General features: G+C 36.1%; 1 protein-coding gene across 1 annotated transcript in view; it reads right to left on the reverse strand.

Moving 5' to 3' along the window:
• MGAT4A (alpha-1,3-mannosyl-glycoprotein 4-beta-N-acetylglucosaminyltransferase A) overlaps positions 1-19,650 on the reverse strand; it is a 130,989-nt gene that overhangs the window by 41,851 nt on the left and 69,488 nt on the right. Inside the window, exons 3-5 of the mRNA XM_054586235.1 lie at positions 16,829-16,996; positions 15,276-15,416; positions 3,699-3,832 (exon numbers count right to left, since the gene is read on the reverse strand). Coding sequence (XP_054442210.1) covers positions 3,699-3,832; positions 15,276-15,416; positions 16,829-16,996 — 443 coding nt within the window. The remainder of the gene's footprint in view (positions 1-3,698; positions 3,833-15,275; positions 15,417-16,828; positions 16,997-19,650) is intronic.

Genomic DNA, 19,650 nt, shown 5'->3' on the forward strand with positions numbered 1-19,650 from the left:
AGAATAGGACAGGAAAACATTTTTGCTAAAATTCAGAGTACGATGTAGGAGAATGTTTTGCCAGAAATGATCATGAATAATAGAAATAATGATATAGTATAATAAGAAATATGAATAATAAATAACAGCATAAAATATATAACAGAAATAAGGAGGCACAGAGAAACAAATGATTAGAATACAAAAATTATAATTAAATTCTATGTAAAAGTAGACACAAAAATGGTACAATCTTAAAATGTGAGCACCACACTTGGATCATTTCATGGATCCTTCAGAACAACTGGAATTCATTCCTCTCAACTCCTTCTGCAATTCCAGAATGGAATCCATTTCAAATGATGCATCAATAATCAACTGTCCAGAACCCTACATGTTCTATAAATGTCTCATCAGATATGTCCAATGAACTCCCAAGGGAGCAACACCAGAGAGAAACAATGAACAAAATATAGCAAATAATTACTTTCCTGTCTCTTCTCTACTCCCAGAGAGGCACTTTACGGTCCCTCCCTTCAAGAAAAGAATACAATGAACAGCAAATCAAACGAGGATGAAAATAATATGATGCCTTTTGTTGTCTATTTGTTTCTTTCCCAGGTTTTTCTCATTCTTAATTTTCTCCTCATATGTTAAAGTGAACCAGACATAATTCAATCTTTTACAAAAACTGAAAATGTTTATAAAAGATAAATTTACTTTTGCTTATTTACTCTATATTAATTTTAAAGGGGATGGGCTGGGACCTGAAGGATGAATAAGAAAGAGGTCATGTTTCAGGCTGAAGAGTAATACAGCCACAACTGAAAATGCACAAGGTCTACATACTGAACTGGGAGTAGAATGATTAGAACACAGGACTATTAATTCTAGGATGTAAAGAAGCTTTAATAAACAGATAGGAAACCTGGAAGAGAAGCTGTTTGAGGAAACCAGACTATTTTAGTTATAGATGGATTAAGAACTGCCCATAAAAACAATTCAGATTACAAAGGCAGTTGGAAATATGGGCTCAGGAAGAGGTTAGAGATCTGTCTAGATCTAGGAACCATCCCACCTGTAGATCAAGGTAAAAGCCAGAGGGTATCACTTGTTTCTAGTGTTAATGAGCCCCAGGCTACCAGATACTTAGGTTAAAACTATCCGAGGTAGAACCAAATGTAATAATTAAGAATTTTAAGGTGTCTACAGTCAATTCAATCAACTCTGTAAATTAATTCTTCAGTTCAGATTTTCTTGCAAATATTAAAATTATATATAGATACATATGCAAACACTGCAGTTTGGGGGAGGGGGCAGTGTTCATGGATCAGAATACTGCTGACACTTGTACCACACTTTGAATTTACAACACCTCTTCATGTGTGATAGATATCCTCAAGCCTCCCTGTAACAACACTAAGCTCAGACAGCTCAGTAACATTATATATTCTCATTTTAGAGATGAAGAAACTGAGGATAAAGAAAAACAACTTGCTCAAGTGGCAGTAAGTGGCAAAATGTAAGCCCTGAACACAAGTCATTTGACTCCAGAGTATTATCACATCTTAGTGTCAGATGAATGACTATGGCAAGAGGGTCTTGAATCTTTATGTACACTAATCTGTCTATATACTGTACATCATTTTTCAAGTGTATAAGGATACATTTTTTTCTTTTATAGTTTAAGACTTTTTCTGATTAAAAATCAACATGTGCATTGTTAAAAAATCTAATTTTATAAAACTGTATACAATAGAAAGTGGCATCTTCCCATCTCAACTTTCAAGATACCTGCTGCTAATAGTTTGCAGTATATTCTACAAGACCATTTTCTCTATTTGTTTTTTTTTAATCCTCATCCAAGGATATGTTTACTGACTTTGGGGGCAGGGAGAGAAGGGAGGGGGGTTCGGGGGGAGAGAGAGACATCAATGTGAGAAACACTGATTGGTTGCCTACTGTACATATCCCAGTGGGGCATCAAACCCAAAACCTAGGTATGTGCCTTGACTGGGAATTGAACCTGCATCCTTTGCTGTATGGGATGATGCTCCAACCAACTGAGCACCTGGCCAGGTTCTCTATTCATTTTATTAATGCACATGTAGGAGCTGTATGTATGTGTGTATGTGCTTGCAGAAAACTGTGTCACAGAGTATACTTTAAATTTTATTAACTATTGCCAAATTGCTTTCTAAGGAGATTGTACCAATTTCTACTGGTATATAATATGCAAATGACAAATTTAGAGACTTAAAATGTAAAATTTCTGTAATAGACAAGAAAAATCATCAATGAAATTTACGCAAAAGACAAACTGGACTAAATATTTCAAAGAATTCATTCCTTTCATATATGAAAATTTCTTACAAATAAAAAATGGACACAGGTTATAAAAACAATTATAAATACAAATGATCCATAAAAACCTATGAATCAACATTTAATCCCACTCAGTAAAAAAATACAAATTAAGCCATGTATTGCTTTTCACCCATCAATTGACAACAAACTTTAAAGACTGTTATTATCTAGCAGAGCATGGGAAGAGGGAAAGAAGCTTTCTCACTGCATGTTAGAAGAGAGATAAACTGGCTCGATTTCTGCAAGACATTGAAGCCGTATATGAACATTTTAATGTATGTGGGCCAAGGCAATTCCGCACTTAGAAATTGGTCCCATCTCACAAAAGTTTATTTAGAGTAATGCTCAATATGTTGAAAATAAGAGCAAAAATCTGAACATTTTAAATGTCTAACAATCAGAAATTAAATAAATCATGTTAAAACCATACAATGGAATATTTTGTAGCCAGAAGAAATGATTCTGTGATATTCTTTTTAACATGAAAAAAATGTCCATGATATTAAAATACATATAGAACAAATACATACATACACACACACACACACACACACACACAAGCCATGGAAAATTTTTCTTAGAATATATTTCCAAATATCTGTAATTGTTCTATCTGTATGGAGGAATAACAGATAATTTTTCATCACACATTTCTGAATTGTTTTTAAACAGTATGAATTTGTTTACTCTTATATTAGGAAAAACATTAAGAACATTTTTTATTTAAAAAGATATAAGAAACACTGAAAAGTTGGGAATCATGTTGTAAATCCTTTCACATTCTGAAATTCTATATAATAATAAAGAAAATAATTACTCCAGGGTGCTTTTTCCTCATTACTTATAAAAAACTTGCTCAAAATTTATTCTTTCCCTGGACCTTCTGAGCAAACTAAAATATAAGATATATGATAGTCCTCATTCTCATGATATTTTTTTTCAATAATAATGATGGTTGCCTCTTGTGAGTACAGATGAGGCGAGAGTAACAAGATGATAAAACCCTGGGCTAGGCTAAACCTTTCTCAGGTTTCACAGCTCCCAAAGAACATCAGTGCAAATCTCCAAATTTAGGTCCTAGAGCTAGAAATAGGGACTCACTGTTCTTAAAGATCAATGTATGTAATATTTATCCTACCAAAAACAGATGATTATTCCTGGACTGTAACTACAGGAGAGAAGTTAAGGCAAACATAACAAGTTAGACATAAATCAGATGGAACATATTATCTAACCTTCACTCATCACATTTTTAAAAAATACTCATAAAAGTACATTCAAATATTCAATTACAGTTTCAACTCTTACAGATTATATAAGGTAAAAAAAAAACCCAACAATTAAATAATTACCTCTCCTATGAAGACTACTATTACACAGTCCAACTTCTCTTCAGGATACAAATTATCAATAAGGGAATGAAGAGTTTCTACGAGGTAAGATTTAACTTCTCTCTTCACAGTAGGAATTCCCATTACTATTGAAACTGAAACAAAATAATGATACTAATTATATAAATATTTTACAAAGAAATACAGAAAAACACCATTACTTTAAAAGTATCATACCCTCTGAAATTGATAAAAATAATTGAGGGATCAAAATATACTACATTTCAGAAAGAAAAACAACCAAAGGATATAACGGCATTACCCATAATACTGTAATTTTCCACAGGGCTTATCCATAAGAAAAGAAATAATGTCAAAGAGCCAATAAAAAGGAAGGATATTAAACCTCACATTAAAAACCAATGGCTGTAAAGCATAAACAACAAATTTAATTTTACAACTAAACCTTAGAAACACTAAAAGCATCTTAAAAATTGAAGTCCCAAATCTCATGTATATGGTGCACTGAGAAGGATATGACACCCCTTCTGTAGTTTCCTTGCCCAAAATGCATAACCTCAATCTAACCATGAAGAAATATCAAACAAATCCAAATTAGGGGAGCACTCTTACAAAATAACTGACTGACCACTACTCTCTAAAGTGACAATATCAGGAAGCACAAGGAAGCAGAAAGCATGAGGGACTGTCCCTGACTGAGGAAGACTAAGAAGGCATGATAATTGGGTGAAAAATGGGATCCAGATCTAGCTCCTGGAAAAGAAAAACAATAATGAAAAAAATGACAAAATCTGAATTTACAGTATAATATCAATGTTTATTTTCTGGTACTATGGTTATATAAGATGTAAATATTCAGAGGAACTTGGTGAGCTATATGGAAACTGCACCATTCATGCAAATATTTCTAGGTCTAAAATTTCAGCTTTACTACAATGCTTGTTTTGAAAAGCAAGTGTGTCCCTATGTGTAATTAGTATATTAGAGAACCATTTTAGCATAACATGGATTTCATATTTACTCAAGTGCAATTTCTACTCTGGGACAAACACTTCACTAGATGAACACAGAAAATTCCACCCATTGGAACAGAGGTCAGAAAACTGAATGGAGTAATGGAGAAATACACAAAATACACACATTATCAGCTGAGTGACCCTGCTGCCTCAGCTCACTGCATCAAGCTATGAACCATTCCTATCCACATATGGTGTTACTACTTTATGTCAGATTTCAGATAGTCTGCCTTGCGCCACTCCCCCAAAGCTTCCAAGCTGCAGTCCTCTGAAGCCCATTTTAACACACAAACATTGGGTTTTTTTCAAGGTAGAGTACCATGTTTATAGTAGTAACTTTTTTCTTAATTTTAGCGTTGTTCAATTACAATTGTCCCCATTTTCCCATTACTCTCCCCGTGCCCTACCCACCTCCACCTCCCACATTCAATCCCCTCCCCCCACTCTTGGCTTTGCTCCATGAGTCCTTTATATATGTTCCTTGATGACCCTTCTCCTTCTTTTGGGTTATCTCCCTTCCCCCTCCCCTCTGGTTACTGTAAGTTTATTCTTTATTTCCATGTCTCTGGTTCCATTTTCCTCACTTCTGTTTTGTTGGTTAGGTTCCATTTATAAGTGAGATCATGTGGTATTTGTCTTTCACAGACTGGCTTATTTCACTTAGCATAATGCTCTCCAGTTCCATCCAAGCTACTGCAAAAGGTAAGGTTTCATTCTTTTTACTTTTAAATCTTTTTTATTGTTCAAATACATTTGTCTCCATCCTTCCACCACCACATTCCCCTGCCCTGGCCACACCCACCTCCCACCCTTAATCCTTCCTCACTTGGCTTTGTCCATGGGTCCTTTATACATGATCCTTGATTTGACCCTTCCCCCTCTTTTCCCCATTACCCCCCTCTCTCCTTCCTTCTCATCACTGTTGGTTTATTTTTTCTTTCAATGTTGCTGATTATATTTTGTTGCTTGTTTGTTTTGTTTTTAAAGTTCCACTTATAGATGAGATTATATGGTATTTGTCTTTTACCCGCTGGCTTATTTGACTTAGCATAATACTCTCCAGTTCCATCCATGCTGTTGCAAAGGGTAGTAGCTCTTTCTTTCTGCTACATAGTATTCCGTTGTGTAAATGTCCATAGTTTTTTGATCCACTCATTTATTGATGGACACTTAGGGTGCTTCCAGCACTTGACTATTATAAATTGTGCTATGAACACTGGGGTGCATAGGTTCCTTTGAATTGCTGTTTTGGGATTCTTCGGATATAATACCAGCAGTGGAATTGCTGGGTCAAAGGGCAGTTCCATTTTTAGCTTTTTGAGGAAATTCCAAACTGTTTTCCACAGTGGCTTTACCAGTCTGCATTCCCACCAACAGTAATTTCCTTTTAAAAAAAATTTATTTTTAAGTCATGTTTATTCATTTACCGTTGTCTCAATTTTTCCCCTTTTGACCTCTTCCATCCATCCCACACTGCCCGCCTCTCCCACAGTCAATTCCCACTCTGTTGTCCATGCCCACGGGACATTCCTACATGTTCTTTGTTTAGTCCCTTCCTCTTTCCACCATTGTCCTCCTTCTCCATCCTCTCTGTTCATTTTCAGTCTGCTCCATATTTCCATGCCTGTGGTTTATTTTTTTCATTAGTTTATTTTGTTGAATAGAGTCCACTTACAGGTGAGATCATATGGTAATTTTCTTTCACCAACTGGCATATTTCACTTAGCATAATATTCTCCAGTTCCATCCATTTTGTCACAAAAGACAGGCATTCCTTCTTTCTTTTTTTTTAAATGCAGATTGATTTTATTTATTTTAAATGTCAAAATCCATAATAAAATATTAAAAATTATAAATCCATTATAAATCTCAGCAATTAAAACATGACACCAACACAGAAATAACCAAGTAGATCAATGAACTAAAATGAGCATTCTAGAAACAAACATATATATCTGTCTAACAATGTAAGAAATCATTAAATTGAAATTTCAAATCAATCAGGAACATAAGGCTTATTCAACAAATAAGGTGCATGGACCACTATTACTTGAAATAAAACAAATATAGAGCCCTATTTCACACATTATACAAGAAATACACACTGTTTTGACCATATTATTCTAAGATGCCTAATACAGGATGAGATACCGTGGAAGCAAAATTCATTTTCTGGAACAAACCTTTCTCCCATGTGACAGAATAATATCTTCCTCACCAAAGATGCCCAGGCCCTAATCCCTGGAATTTGTGAAAACATTACCTTATGTGGCAAAAGGGACTTTGTGGATGTCATTAAGGGTCTTCAGATGGGAATAGTATCTTGGATTATCCAGGTGAGCCTAATGTACTCACATGGGTCCTTATAAAAGGAAGGCAGGAGAGTCAAAATGAGAAATAACGGGACCAGAGTCAGACTGGAAGATGCTATACTTTGAAGATGAAGGAGGGGCCACAAACTAATGAATACAGGTGACCTCTAGAAGCTAGAAAAGGCAAGGGAATGGACTCTTTCCTAAAGCTTCCAGAAGGAGCACATCCCTGTCAAAATACTGATTTCTGGACATCAGACCCCCAAAACTCTAAGATCATAAACATGTTTTAAGTCATGGGGTTTGTGGTAATTTTTTAGAGCAGAAATAGGAAGCAAATACACATATCTGTAGCAGGAAACTATATAATCTACTGATCTCAGGTCAAATATATTTTTTAAAACTTTCCTGTGTTCCTTAATTAAGTCAAATGCCCTTATGATACATTCTCAAAGCATCCTTTATAACACTATTTAAAGTTGTAATTATACAATTATTTATGTAATTGGTTATTTGACTGATGCATTCTCCTTTCAATTGAAGCTTCACAAGAGTAGGAACATCATCTAATTTTGTGTACCAGAGTACCTGGCTAAATGTCTGCACATAGCAGGTGCTCATGGATATTTTACTTGAGCAAACAGAGAATGGCCTGCTATCCTCTTACCAACTGGTAATGCCATTTTGGCAGGTGACCTGTGGAGGGTCTTTTCTCGGCCATACTGTTCAGCATCTGAAGACCTGTCTTCCTTCAATTCAAAGAAGTTTCCTTCTATTACATATTTGTTTCCTTTCTTTACTCTGTTCTCTCCTTCTGAAATTCCTATTAGACAAATGCTCAAACTTTTGTCTGCCCCAATTCTTTGTGCCTTTTATGCTGCATTCTGGAAGAACTACCCAGCTCAATCTTTCTTACCACTAATGTGACCTTCAGCTGTGCCTACTCTCCTCATCAGTCCATTCATGTGGAAATTTTAAATATAACTATTGAAATAAAAACACAAAGATTTCCAACTGATCTTTTTATAATAGTTTTAAGTTGACATCTCCCCTCTAATATATATATTATTTTTATTTTAAAATTATATTATGATTACTCTACGCATTCAATTTTTTTGAGTATTAAGTCATTCATGATATTGACTTTCTTAACTATAATGGTAACCCTAGTTGGACAATATGCCCGTCTCGTACCTGTAATTGCTGTGTCTGTATACTGTAACCTACCTCTGCAAGTTTTGTGGGGGAATCTGGAGTGTGGCGGGGGTACTGTGTGATGACAGTTTTTCATTCTAGATGTGAGAATTCCAGTCAATGTCTAGAGGAAGAGTAACTGCCTGGAGCACTATTCTCCCTCTTCAGCCTCAGGAAAGCTTTGCTTAGCTGGTCTCAGTGCTGTTCTTTAATCAGCCTGACCACTGGAGAACAGAATTTTTAGCAAAAAGCAGGTTTGTTTGTTTTTCTTTTCTCTAAGACATTAAGTTCTTAACATGAAGTCATTAATTAGGTTTTGGGGTCCCACAAAATCCCAGAAATTACACAAAAAGTTACTTATTCTATGTGCATTTTTAAAGTAGAAGGTTGACAGCTTTCCCAGGACTTCCAAAGGGTTCTGTGACTCTAAAAATGTTAAGAACCATTGCCTAAAAATTTAGGAGGGAAGATTTTTTTAAGTAAATGTGAGGTTTTTCTTGTTTATCTTTGAGTTGAGTGTTTTTTCTCTCTCTCAAAAATAGTGTCAACTTAATAATGTTAACTGCTGGGAAGCTCAGTTGACCAAGATTTCATTTAGATGGATAAAGTTATAAACAAATGGGATGGAATAAATATCTTCAAAAGGAACAAAAAGAAGACTTCCATTCAAGATGGAGGTGTAGGTAAACACACTTCACCTCCTTGTACAACTACAGTAAAATTCAGAACTAGACTACAAAACAAATATCACCCAAGATTTGTCAGAAAATCGTGCTGTTTGGAAGTCTGACAACCATGGATTTAAATAAGCCACATTCATCCAGATGGTCTGGAGGAGCAAAGAAACAGGCACAGAGAGGCATAGGGACACAGAATGGGTGGTACCACATCCACGTGTGGTAGATAAAAATTGGGAAGGATAACCTTGGGAGTGAGGGATCCCAGGCCCAGACCAACGCACCCAGCCCAGGGTTCCAGCACCAGGAAGTTAAGTCCCCATAACTTCTGGCTATAAAAATCAGTGGGGGTTGGGGCAGCAGAAGAAACTGGGATTCTCAAGAGACTCCTTAAAGGGCCTGCAAAGGTCTTAGGACTTACACAGACCCAACCCCTCTGTTGGGATTCAGCACCAGTGGCATATGGGGACAAAGTGACGTGACTGGCAACACAGGGAGTGCTGTGAGACAGCATTATCCTGGGCAAAACTCCAGAGGCCAGGCAGAGGCAATGTCCCCTCTCCAAGCCCTCCTTGACACAGAGCCACAAAGTGATGAATGAGTTGCGCTTCACTTCCGATTACCTAATGTTCTACCCCATCCTACTTACAGGTGCACTTTTCTACATTAGGCCATGCTGATAAGACAGGGAATCAAAGCAGCTCTACCTAATACACAGAAACAAACAAAGGGAGGCTGCCAAACTGAGGAGACAAAGAAATATGGTCCAAATTAAAGAAGAGAACAAAACTCCAGAAAAGAACTAAATGAAATGGAGATAAGCAACCTATCAGATGCAGAATTCAAAAGACTGGTTATCAGGATGTTCAAGGAACTCACGGGGTACTGCAACAACATATAAAAGACCCAGGCAGAAATGAAGTTACACTAAGTGAAATAAAAATCTGCAGAGAATCAACAGTGGAGGGGATGAGGCCAAGAGTCAAATCAATGATTTGGAACATAAGGAAGAAAAAAAGCACTCAATCAAAACAGCCAGAACAAAAAAGAATTTTAAAAAAATGAGGATAGGCTAAGGAGCATCTGGGACAACTCCAAATGAACTAACATCCGAATCATAGGGGTAACAGAAGAAAAAGAGGAAGAGCAAGAAATTGAAAACTTATATGAAAAAATAATGACAGAAAACTTCCCTAATTTGGTGAAAGAAATAGACATACAGGTCCAGGAAGTAGAGAGTCCTAAACAAGATGGACCCAAAGAGGACCATACCATAACTTATCATAAATAACATGTCAAATGTTAAAGATAAAGAGAGAATCTTAAAAGCAGCAAGAGAAAAGCAGATAGTTACCTACAAATAAATTCCCATAAGACTGTCAGCTGGTTTCTCAAAAGAAACCTTGCAGGCTAGGAGGGACTGGCAAGAAGTATTCATAGTGATGACCAGCAAGGACCTACAACCTAGATTACTCTATCCAGCAAAATATTACTTAGAATTGAAGGACAGATAAAGTGTTTCTCAGAAAAGGTCAAGTTAAAGGAGCTCATCATCACCAAGCCTTATTATATGAAATGTTAAAGGCACTTATCTAAGAAAAAGAAGATAAAAACTATGAACAGTAAAATGACAACAAACTCACAACTATCAATAACTGAACCTAAAAAACAAAACAAAAGCAAACTAAGAAAACAACTAGAACAGGAACAGGATCATAGAAATGGAGATCACATGGAGGGTTATCACCAGGGAGGGAGAGGGGGAGAATGGGGAAAAGGTACAGGGAATAACAAGTATAATAGGTAGGAACGAAATAGACAGGGAGAGGTTAAAAATAGCATAGGAAAAGGAGAATCCAAAGGATTTATATGGATGACCCATGGGCATGACCTGAGGAGGGGGGAATGCTGGAGGGAATGGGGGTAACAGGCAGGGAGGGGATAAGAGGGAGAAAAAAAGAATGGGACAACTGTAATACCATAATCAATAAAATATACTTGAAAAAATAAAAATAAAAAACACCAGGAGAATCAAGATAGCGGAGGAGTAAGTGGAAGTCACACTGACCTCCTCCCAGGAGCAACCTGGAATTACAACTAAAATGTGGAGCACTCACGTGGAACAAACAAATGAACAAGAGCGAGAGAGGAGCCTTGTAACCTCGAAGACAAAAGAATCAGCTTTAGCTCAATCTAACTGGTAAGGAGTGCGGTACAGACCTGAGAAGACAGGCGGGGCGCCCAGGGCAGCAGCACCAGAAGGGTATTGAAACGGCCAGTTGGATCCCCCTGAGAAGAGTGGGGTCTAAACCAGAAGCAGCGATCTCTAGCCCACAGCGCCAGAGCCCAAAACATACAGAAAAAACAGCCAGCTGAGAAAAGCGGCAGGGTGGTTCTCTGCCACAGAGAGATGGCTGAAGACTCAAACAACAGTTTAAAGGGCCAATGCATAAATTTTCATTCGCAGCCACTTACCATGGTCTCTGGCAAAAGTGTGGGCAGAGTGGGCTAGAAATGCCTGAAAGACTGCGGAAGGCAGCTTTGGGGAGAGAACTGAGAGAGTAGCTGCTGAGATCTCGGTGCTGACTCTTCTCCCATGCGGCAGCAGCCATCTTGCTCACGCAGAGACCACACCCACTAAGCAGTATCAACGTCAAAGGACCCAATAGCCCTACCCCCAGGTGAAATTCCCCCCCCCCCCCCGCCCCCGTGCTGGCTAAGCTGCCTGCTGAGTGCAGAGTGGCAGCCACAGACAGTAGATCCCTGGCTAAAGGGGGTGCAGAGAGGGCTGGCAATACTTGAAGAGACTAGGGATGGAGGCTTTGGGGAGAGAAGAGAGAGTAGCCGGCGGGAACCCAGTGTGGACTCCTCCCCCATATGTGAGAGGACCCAATAACCCCACCTCCAGGAGGGACTCTGCCCCGCCCTGAGCTGTCTAAGGCGGCCTGCTGAATGAAGATTGAATAGATTAACAGCTGAAGGAGACAGCCACAAACAGTAGATTACTGGAAGTCTCAAACAGACTGCCTAAGGTCAGACAGGGTCAACAACTGACATCATCAGAGGCAGATCCACAAAGTAAAAACAGCAGTCTCCAACCATAGAAGTTCACACCACAAAGTCAGGAAATCAAGACAGATCACCTTAACAAGCAGAAGCAAAGGAGAAGAGTCTCTATCAAATAATGGGAAGACAAAGAAATACACCCTACTCAAAAGGAAAGGAGGAATCCCCACAAAGAGAACTAAATGAAATAGAGGCAAGTAAAGCTATCAGATATTGAGTTCCAAACAACGGTTCTAAGGAAGCTCAATGAGCTCAGTCAGCTCAGAGAGAATTACCAAAAACTACAGGGAAACTACGAGGAACTTACTGCAAACTATATCACCATGAAAAAGGACATAGAAACTATCAATAAGAGACAAGAGGAAATGAAGAATACAATTTCTGAATTGAAGAACACAACAGAAGGAATCCAAAGCAGGCTAGATGAAGCTGAGGACCGAATCGGCGAGCTGGAGGACAAGGTAGTAAAAAACTCCCAGAAAGAGCAAGAAAATGAAAAAAGACTACAAAAGAATAAAGAGGCATTTAGGGAAATGCAGGACAACCTGAAACGTAAAAATATCCATATAATAGGGATACCAGAAGGCGAGGAGGATGAGGAAGGGATAGAGAACCTGTTTGAAAAAGTCATGATGGAAAACTTCCCTAATTGGAGGAGAGAAAAAGTCACACAAGTCCAGGAAGCAACAGAGGGTTTCCCATTCAAGAGGAACCCAATGAGGCCCACCCCAAGACGACATCATCATTAAAATGGCAAATATCAAAGACAAACAGAGAATCCTAAAGCAAGCAAGAGAGAAAGAGGTAGTAACATATAAGGGAGCCCAGATACGGCTAGCATCTGACTTCTCAACAGAAACACTGCAAGCCAGAAGGGAATGGCAAGAAATATTCCAAGAAATGAAAAGCAAAGGCCGGCAACCAAGACTGCTCTACCCAGCAAGGCTCTCAATTAAAATGGAAGGCAAAATAAGGAGTTTCCCAGACAAAAGAAGGCTAAGAGAATACACCTCCACCAAACCAGCACTGCAAAATATGCTAAAGGGATTGCTTTAAGATGGAGAAAAAGTTTCTATGAATACCCAGTTCGTTTTAGAGTTGTCAATACTTGGTATTACCAATATTTTTAATACTCATTAATCTGATTGTGACAATGATGTTTATTTTTGTTTTTCCTTTACTATTTGTTGAAACTAAACCTGTTTCTGTATATTTCTTGCCTATTTCTATTATTTTTTTTAAAAAAAGCTTTACATGACTTTTTGGTATTCTTTATCCATTTATTGATGAAAGGTTTGTAGAACTCTCCCCTTCCCAAAAAAAACCCATTAACCATGTTTTTAGATGTGTTACAAATACTTTCCTATTCTACTCCTTGTCCTTTAACTTCTTTTATATGTACATTACTATATAGTTAAATGTTTAATATAGTCATATTGTCAATATTTACTTTATAGCTTCTGGGGTTGAATATTTTACTTCAGGTCATGAAAAATATTAGTTCTATTTTCTTGTAAAACTCCTTTGATTCTACATATTGATTTTTAACTCACCTGGATATTTCTTGTATAATGTGTGAAACAGGGCTCTATGTTTGTTTTATTTCAAGTAATAGTGGTCCATGCACCTTATTTGTTGAATAAGCCTTATTTTACCCATTATTTGAAATATCAACTTAATCATACATATATTAATCAGATATATATATACATTTGTCTCTAGAATGTTCATTATAGTTCATTGATCTACGTGATTATTTCTGTGCTGGTGTCATGTTGGTTTAATTGCTGAGACTTTATAATGGTTTTAAATTTTTTAAAATATTTTATAATTAATTTTGACATTTAAAAAATAAATCAATCTGCATTTAAGAAGGAAAGAAAGAGAGAGAGATGGAACTCCTACCTTTTGCAACAACATGGGATGGAACTGGAGAATATTAAGCTAAGTGAAATAAGCCAGTTGATGAAAGACAATTATCATATGATCTCACCTATAATTAGACTCTATTTAACAAAATAAATTAATGAACAAAATAAACCACAGGCATGGAAACATGAAGCAGACTGAAAGTGATCAGAGGGGAGGGGTAAAGAGGACAACGGTGGAAAGAAGGGGAAGGGACTAGATAAAGAACATGTATGAATGACCCATGGGCATGGACAACAGAGTGGGAGTTGACTGTCGGAGCAGGGGGAGGGGGTGGGGGTGGGATGGGTGGAGGGGAATAAGGGGGGGAAACTGAGACAAGTGTAATAGAATAAACATGATTTATAAATTTAAAAAAAATAAAAGCAATAAAAATGTTTAAAAAAAAAACAAAGCAAGTAAACCAGAACAGGAACAGAATCATATATTGGAGATCATTTGGAGGGTTATCAGCTGTGTGGGGGGAAAGAATGGGAGAAAAGGCACAAGTATGAAGAAGTACAGATTGGTAGGCACTAAATAGACAGGGGGATGTTAAGAGTAGTATAGGAAATGGAGTAGTAAAAGGACTTCTATGCCTGACCCATGAACATGAACTAAGGAGGGACATTGCTGGAGGGAATGGGAGTACCCGGTGGAGGGGGTCAAAGTGTGAAAATTTGGACTACTGTAATAGAATAATCAATAAAATAATTTTTAAAAATAAATTAAAAAATATAAATGTCAATAACTGAAGTTATGGTTTCATCGTTTGATAAAGACTTATTAAGAAAGCAAAATAATATTTTGGTCTGTATATTTAAAAATCTACAAAGAAAAATTAACACAAAGTAGAGAAATAGAAGTATACAAGAATAGTAAAGAAGTCCCACAAGAAAAATTGAAGAAAATCTGGTAGCTCTATGAAGAGAAAAAAATGATATAAATTATCTTTGGTTATATAAAAAAAGAAACAAAGTAACATATTTCTATTATTAAATGAAAGGTAAAATAAAGTAACTATGTACTTCCTTCTCTATAAGAAGTAGGGACAGATACAAGAAAAATCTTGACATGACTATAAGAGCTATTAATATTGAAGAAAAAAGTCATCTCTCTCAAATTTTTAAAACTGAAAATGACAAAAGTTTAAACGTTTTTCTGCCTGGATAAATGGGGCTTGAACTAGGTTTCTTGTGATGTTTTTCAGCTCTGTTAATCTGGTCTATGAAGAAAAATGTCCAACTCCTTTCAATGTGAACTTTAGAATGGGCCCTAAGTTACTATGCACACAAAAACGATTTTTATTCTTTCACCTGCCAGACTTCTAACAGTCAATGTAATACTGCAAGACACAAATTAAAACTAGCGGTACAACCACAAAAAGAACCAAAGTAAACCTACCTCCTGTTCTTCCATTACCAATCTGCACAGCAGGTTGAAGGCTTCCTTCATTTTGCAATAAATGAGGCAAATGATAATAAATACTTGGCACTTGAAGAGATTTTTTGCTTGTTAACTCCTTTAACAGCTTCAGGGTATTATCTGAAACAGAAGAATAATTAATCCACAGGACACCTTACTTACAGAAATTGCAGCTTTTACATACATAGCAGTAAAATTTATGAAACTAGGACTAAAGAATTTTCTTTCCTAATTTCATACTTTGATGCATGAGATCTCCATTTAAAACGACAAAGACACTTTTGAAACCAAATTAAATAATGATAATAAATTTTGGTGATAATGTGATAAATGTTTTAGCTATTCAGAACATCAAAAACCCTAAAACATATCTGTCCCATTATTCAATAATTTCCCTTTTAGAAATTTAACTTTTATGCATTCAATGAATATTTAGTGATTATCTATTTTGTTGCAGCCACTGTGCTGTGTGTTTGGAAATCAACAGTCACCAAAACATAAATCCTGTTTTTAAGACTGTCATAACCTAATGAAAATAACCTAAAGGGCTACCAAAAATATGACAGACTTATATGCAAAGATGTTCATCACAGAGCTAAAATGTGGGGCGGAAAAACCACCCAAAACATTCTATTTGCCTAATTATAGTAAAATGTTTAATAGATTACAATATATGATTAACTGAGAAGTTATAAAGCCATTAAAATGGTATTTTTGAAGAATACTCAATGGCACATTAAGTGCTAATAGCATAATTTCAAGAGTACAAATCAAGCTATAACACACAGTCACAATTTTTAAGAAAAATATTGTTTTTTGAAGAAAAAAAAGAAATCACTTGGCAGGAGGTTTATGGCTGATTTATTTTTGTTACCTATACTGCTCCATAATTTTAAATGTTGTTATCCCATAATCAATTCCATAATCAGGAGGGGAAACAATAAGCGTGAAATTTTAAAAATAAGATAAGGTAATGAATGTTAAGAGGAATTACATATATCAATTTAGTTATTAGAATAAGAACAGCACAGAAACAGAGAAGATTGGCATTCATTTTACTCTGATCAGAAGTTCTCGGAGAGGGAAAAAGTCAAATATCTCCAAAAGTACCCATAATAAAACTTCGTATTTTTTCTTATAAATCAGATCTAAGATCACTAATTGCTTCAAATAGCTCAAAGATTCTCCAGAGTATATCTAAGGTCCAGCCAAGTGACAACATAAACATGTATAAATGCAAAGTTAAAATTTGATCTCATTTTGAATATGATTTTAAAAACATAAAAACACTGGCATCAACGAAATGTGTACAACTGAAATTTAACCCATTACTACTCTTAATAATTAATTAAAATCAATTAATTAAAACGGTTTTATAATTTACCATAATACAAAGTTTTATGTGTGATTTTTCTCTGAAAAGGGTGAAAAATGCTGCTTGATAAGCTACTCTACACAACTTCCAAATAAAATATTTCACATAACTCTTTGAAAATACAATCGTTTTATGTAACCAAAAATATAATTTGTACCTGAAAATTTATTCAACGTGTCCTTACTCCCATTTGTTTCTGCTCCTACACGCCTGAACTGCTGTACAATGGCACTTAATTCAGAAGAGCGCTGTGAGATTCTATGTTCAGCTATTCGAAGACGTTCTTTCAAAGCAAGAAATTCTCGTTGATAAGCAATCAGTTTTTCTAGAAGCAAATGCAAAAGTTATTAGTGTTATTTCTAAAAAAAAAAAAAAAGAGAGAGAGAAAGAGAGAAACAAACAGCATAAAACAGTACTGAAAATAAAAAGGAGCCCTGATGAGTTATATAAGAAAGCACCATTAACTAAGTGTGCCTCTTAATATCTGCCAGAATGTGAGCACTTTTAGTTAGCACTTCAGAAAATAAAAGATAGGGAGAAAAATACAAAAGTTTTTAGAATTAACACTTCAAGAATAATATTAACATCATTTCTTAAAAGATACAAACAGCTATAAAGATGTATAAAGAAGACAGAGAGGTGAGGCACTGAAACTGATGATAGTATATATAATTTTGATTAGCATAATATGGTGCTAATACAATTAGCATAGTATGGTCATTCCCAGAGGGAAGGGGTTGGGGCAGGGGGTAGTAAAGGGTAAAGGGGACCAAATATATTGTGATGGAAGATGATTTGACTTTGGGTAGTGGGCACACAATGCAATATACAGATCACATATCATAGAAATCTACACTTTAAACTTATATAATCTTATTAACCAATGTTACTCCAATAAATATAATAAAAAATAATGTGGCACATTTAAAAAATAAAAAGAACTACTTGTAAATTAAAAAATAATATCTAATAACATAATGAATATAATCTCTTTTATAGCATGATCATTAATTTCCATAGGCTGTTTCCTCTGCATTTCCAATTCTGCAAAGATTTCCCTAGGCCAGACTTCAGTCAAATTCCTGATCACTAAAAACTCATTCACGTAAATATAAGATAACCCTAGTTAAAACCCATTCATTTTTATTTGAGAGAATCACAGGTCAGGAAAACCTGGTCTTGGAAATAAATGTAGATTTTTATGAGGATAAATGTAAGCACTAAAGCAACAGTAGGAGATAGCTCAGAGAAAAAGTACACAGTAAGAAGAGGCCCAAGGACCGACTAGACACCAAAATCTAAGAGATGGTAGAAGAAAAAAACATTCATTTATCTTGATCACCAGTGCTGAAAGGCAGTTGAGGCTATGGCAAGATATCAGCAACTTCCACAAACTCACTAAACTAAGAGAAACCAGACCAATGATTTTCTTTCCTTTTCAAGATTTTATTTGTTTGTTTGTTTGTTTAGGAGCGGGGAAGAAAGAGAAACATCAACAGGCTGCCTCTAGTATACACCCCACAACCCAAGCATGTGCCTTGACCAGGAAATGGACTGGTGACTTTTCACTTTGCAGGGCAACACTCAACCAACTGAGCCACCCTAGTCAGGGCCAAAACAATGATTTTCAACAGGCTAGATAATCCCAGGCTACTATTTTGACATCTAAATTAAAAATACCTTAGAAAGACGTTTTAAAAAATTTTAATATTATAATCTGCTTTATTCTAGCATAGACTCAGTAAGAAACAAACTTATGAAAAATCTGCATATTTCATAAAACTAGCCTTAAAAAAGAGTCAATTATACAGTCCTTGTCTCTTACATAAAGGCCCACAGTAAATGTCTGTGTCAGGAAAATAAAGTCTCTCCTGCTTAACTGTCATGCTTCCTACATTGAACAATGAAAGCCATGTGAGCAGCTGTATTTCCCTTAATTTGCTGGCTTTAAGAGAGAAGGACGGTGAGAAGGGGGTTGTGACGAGGAAAGGGCAAACAGGGAGCTTCAGGTGCCAGCAAAGTTCTATTAATTGAGCTGGGTAGTGATTAAATAAAATTTATTACTATATATTCAAGGTTTAGGCACTTTTCCATATGTGTAAATTCATAATAAGAATTGTTAAAAGATAGTATTCGCAAACACAAAACTATAACCAATTACTGATTACCTTGAGCAATGTCAGGGTTAAGGGTGCTGAAACCACACACAGTGGAAACTCCACATATACCTTTTCACTCCCCAAAACTTAACTACAGTTGGCCCTTTGTGTCCATCGATCTTGTATCTGCAGACTCAACCAACTGTGGATCGAAAAAAATATTTTGAAAATATTTGAAAATATTTTTCGATCCACAGGTTGGAATCTACGGATGCAGAGGGTTGACTACACTGATAGCCTACTGTTGTCTAGAAGCTGTACCAATAATATAAACAGTCAATTAACCCATATTTTATATGTTATGTATATTATATGCTGTAAATTAAGTTATAGAAAAGAAAATGTTATCAAGAAAATTATAAGGAAAATATATTTAATGTATTTATTGAAAAAAATCAGCATATAAGTGAATCCAGGCAGTTCAAACCCCACATTGTTCAGGAATCAACTACACATTATCACAAAAACTGCGACAATTATAATAGTTGACATGCAACATTTATGTGATGAAAAATACAAGCCCCTTTACTGAAGTCTATAACCAAAGAATAAATGAAGTCATCTCTATTTTTTTTAAGATTTTATTTATTCTTTTAGAGACAAGGGAAGGGAGGGAAAAAGAGAGGGAGAGAAACATTGATGTGAGGATTGGTTGCCTTTCACATGCCCTCAACTGGGGACCTGGCCCACAACCCAGGTATGTGCCCAGATCAGGAATCGAACCAGTGACCTTGCAGTCTGGAAACCAACACTCAACCAACTAAGCCACACCAGTCAAGGCTAAATGAAGTCATCTCTTAATCCTAAATGGGAAGACACA

Source organism: Pteronotus mesoamericanus, unplaced genomic scaffold, assembly GCF_021234165.1.
Source record: "Pteronotus mesoamericanus isolate MK-2021 breed Mesoamerican mustached bat unplaced genomic scaffold, CSHL_Meso_final contig_121, whole genome shotgun sequence".
NCBI lineage: Eukaryota > Metazoa > Chordata > Mammalia > Chiroptera > Mormoopidae > Pteronotus > Pteronotus mesoamericanus.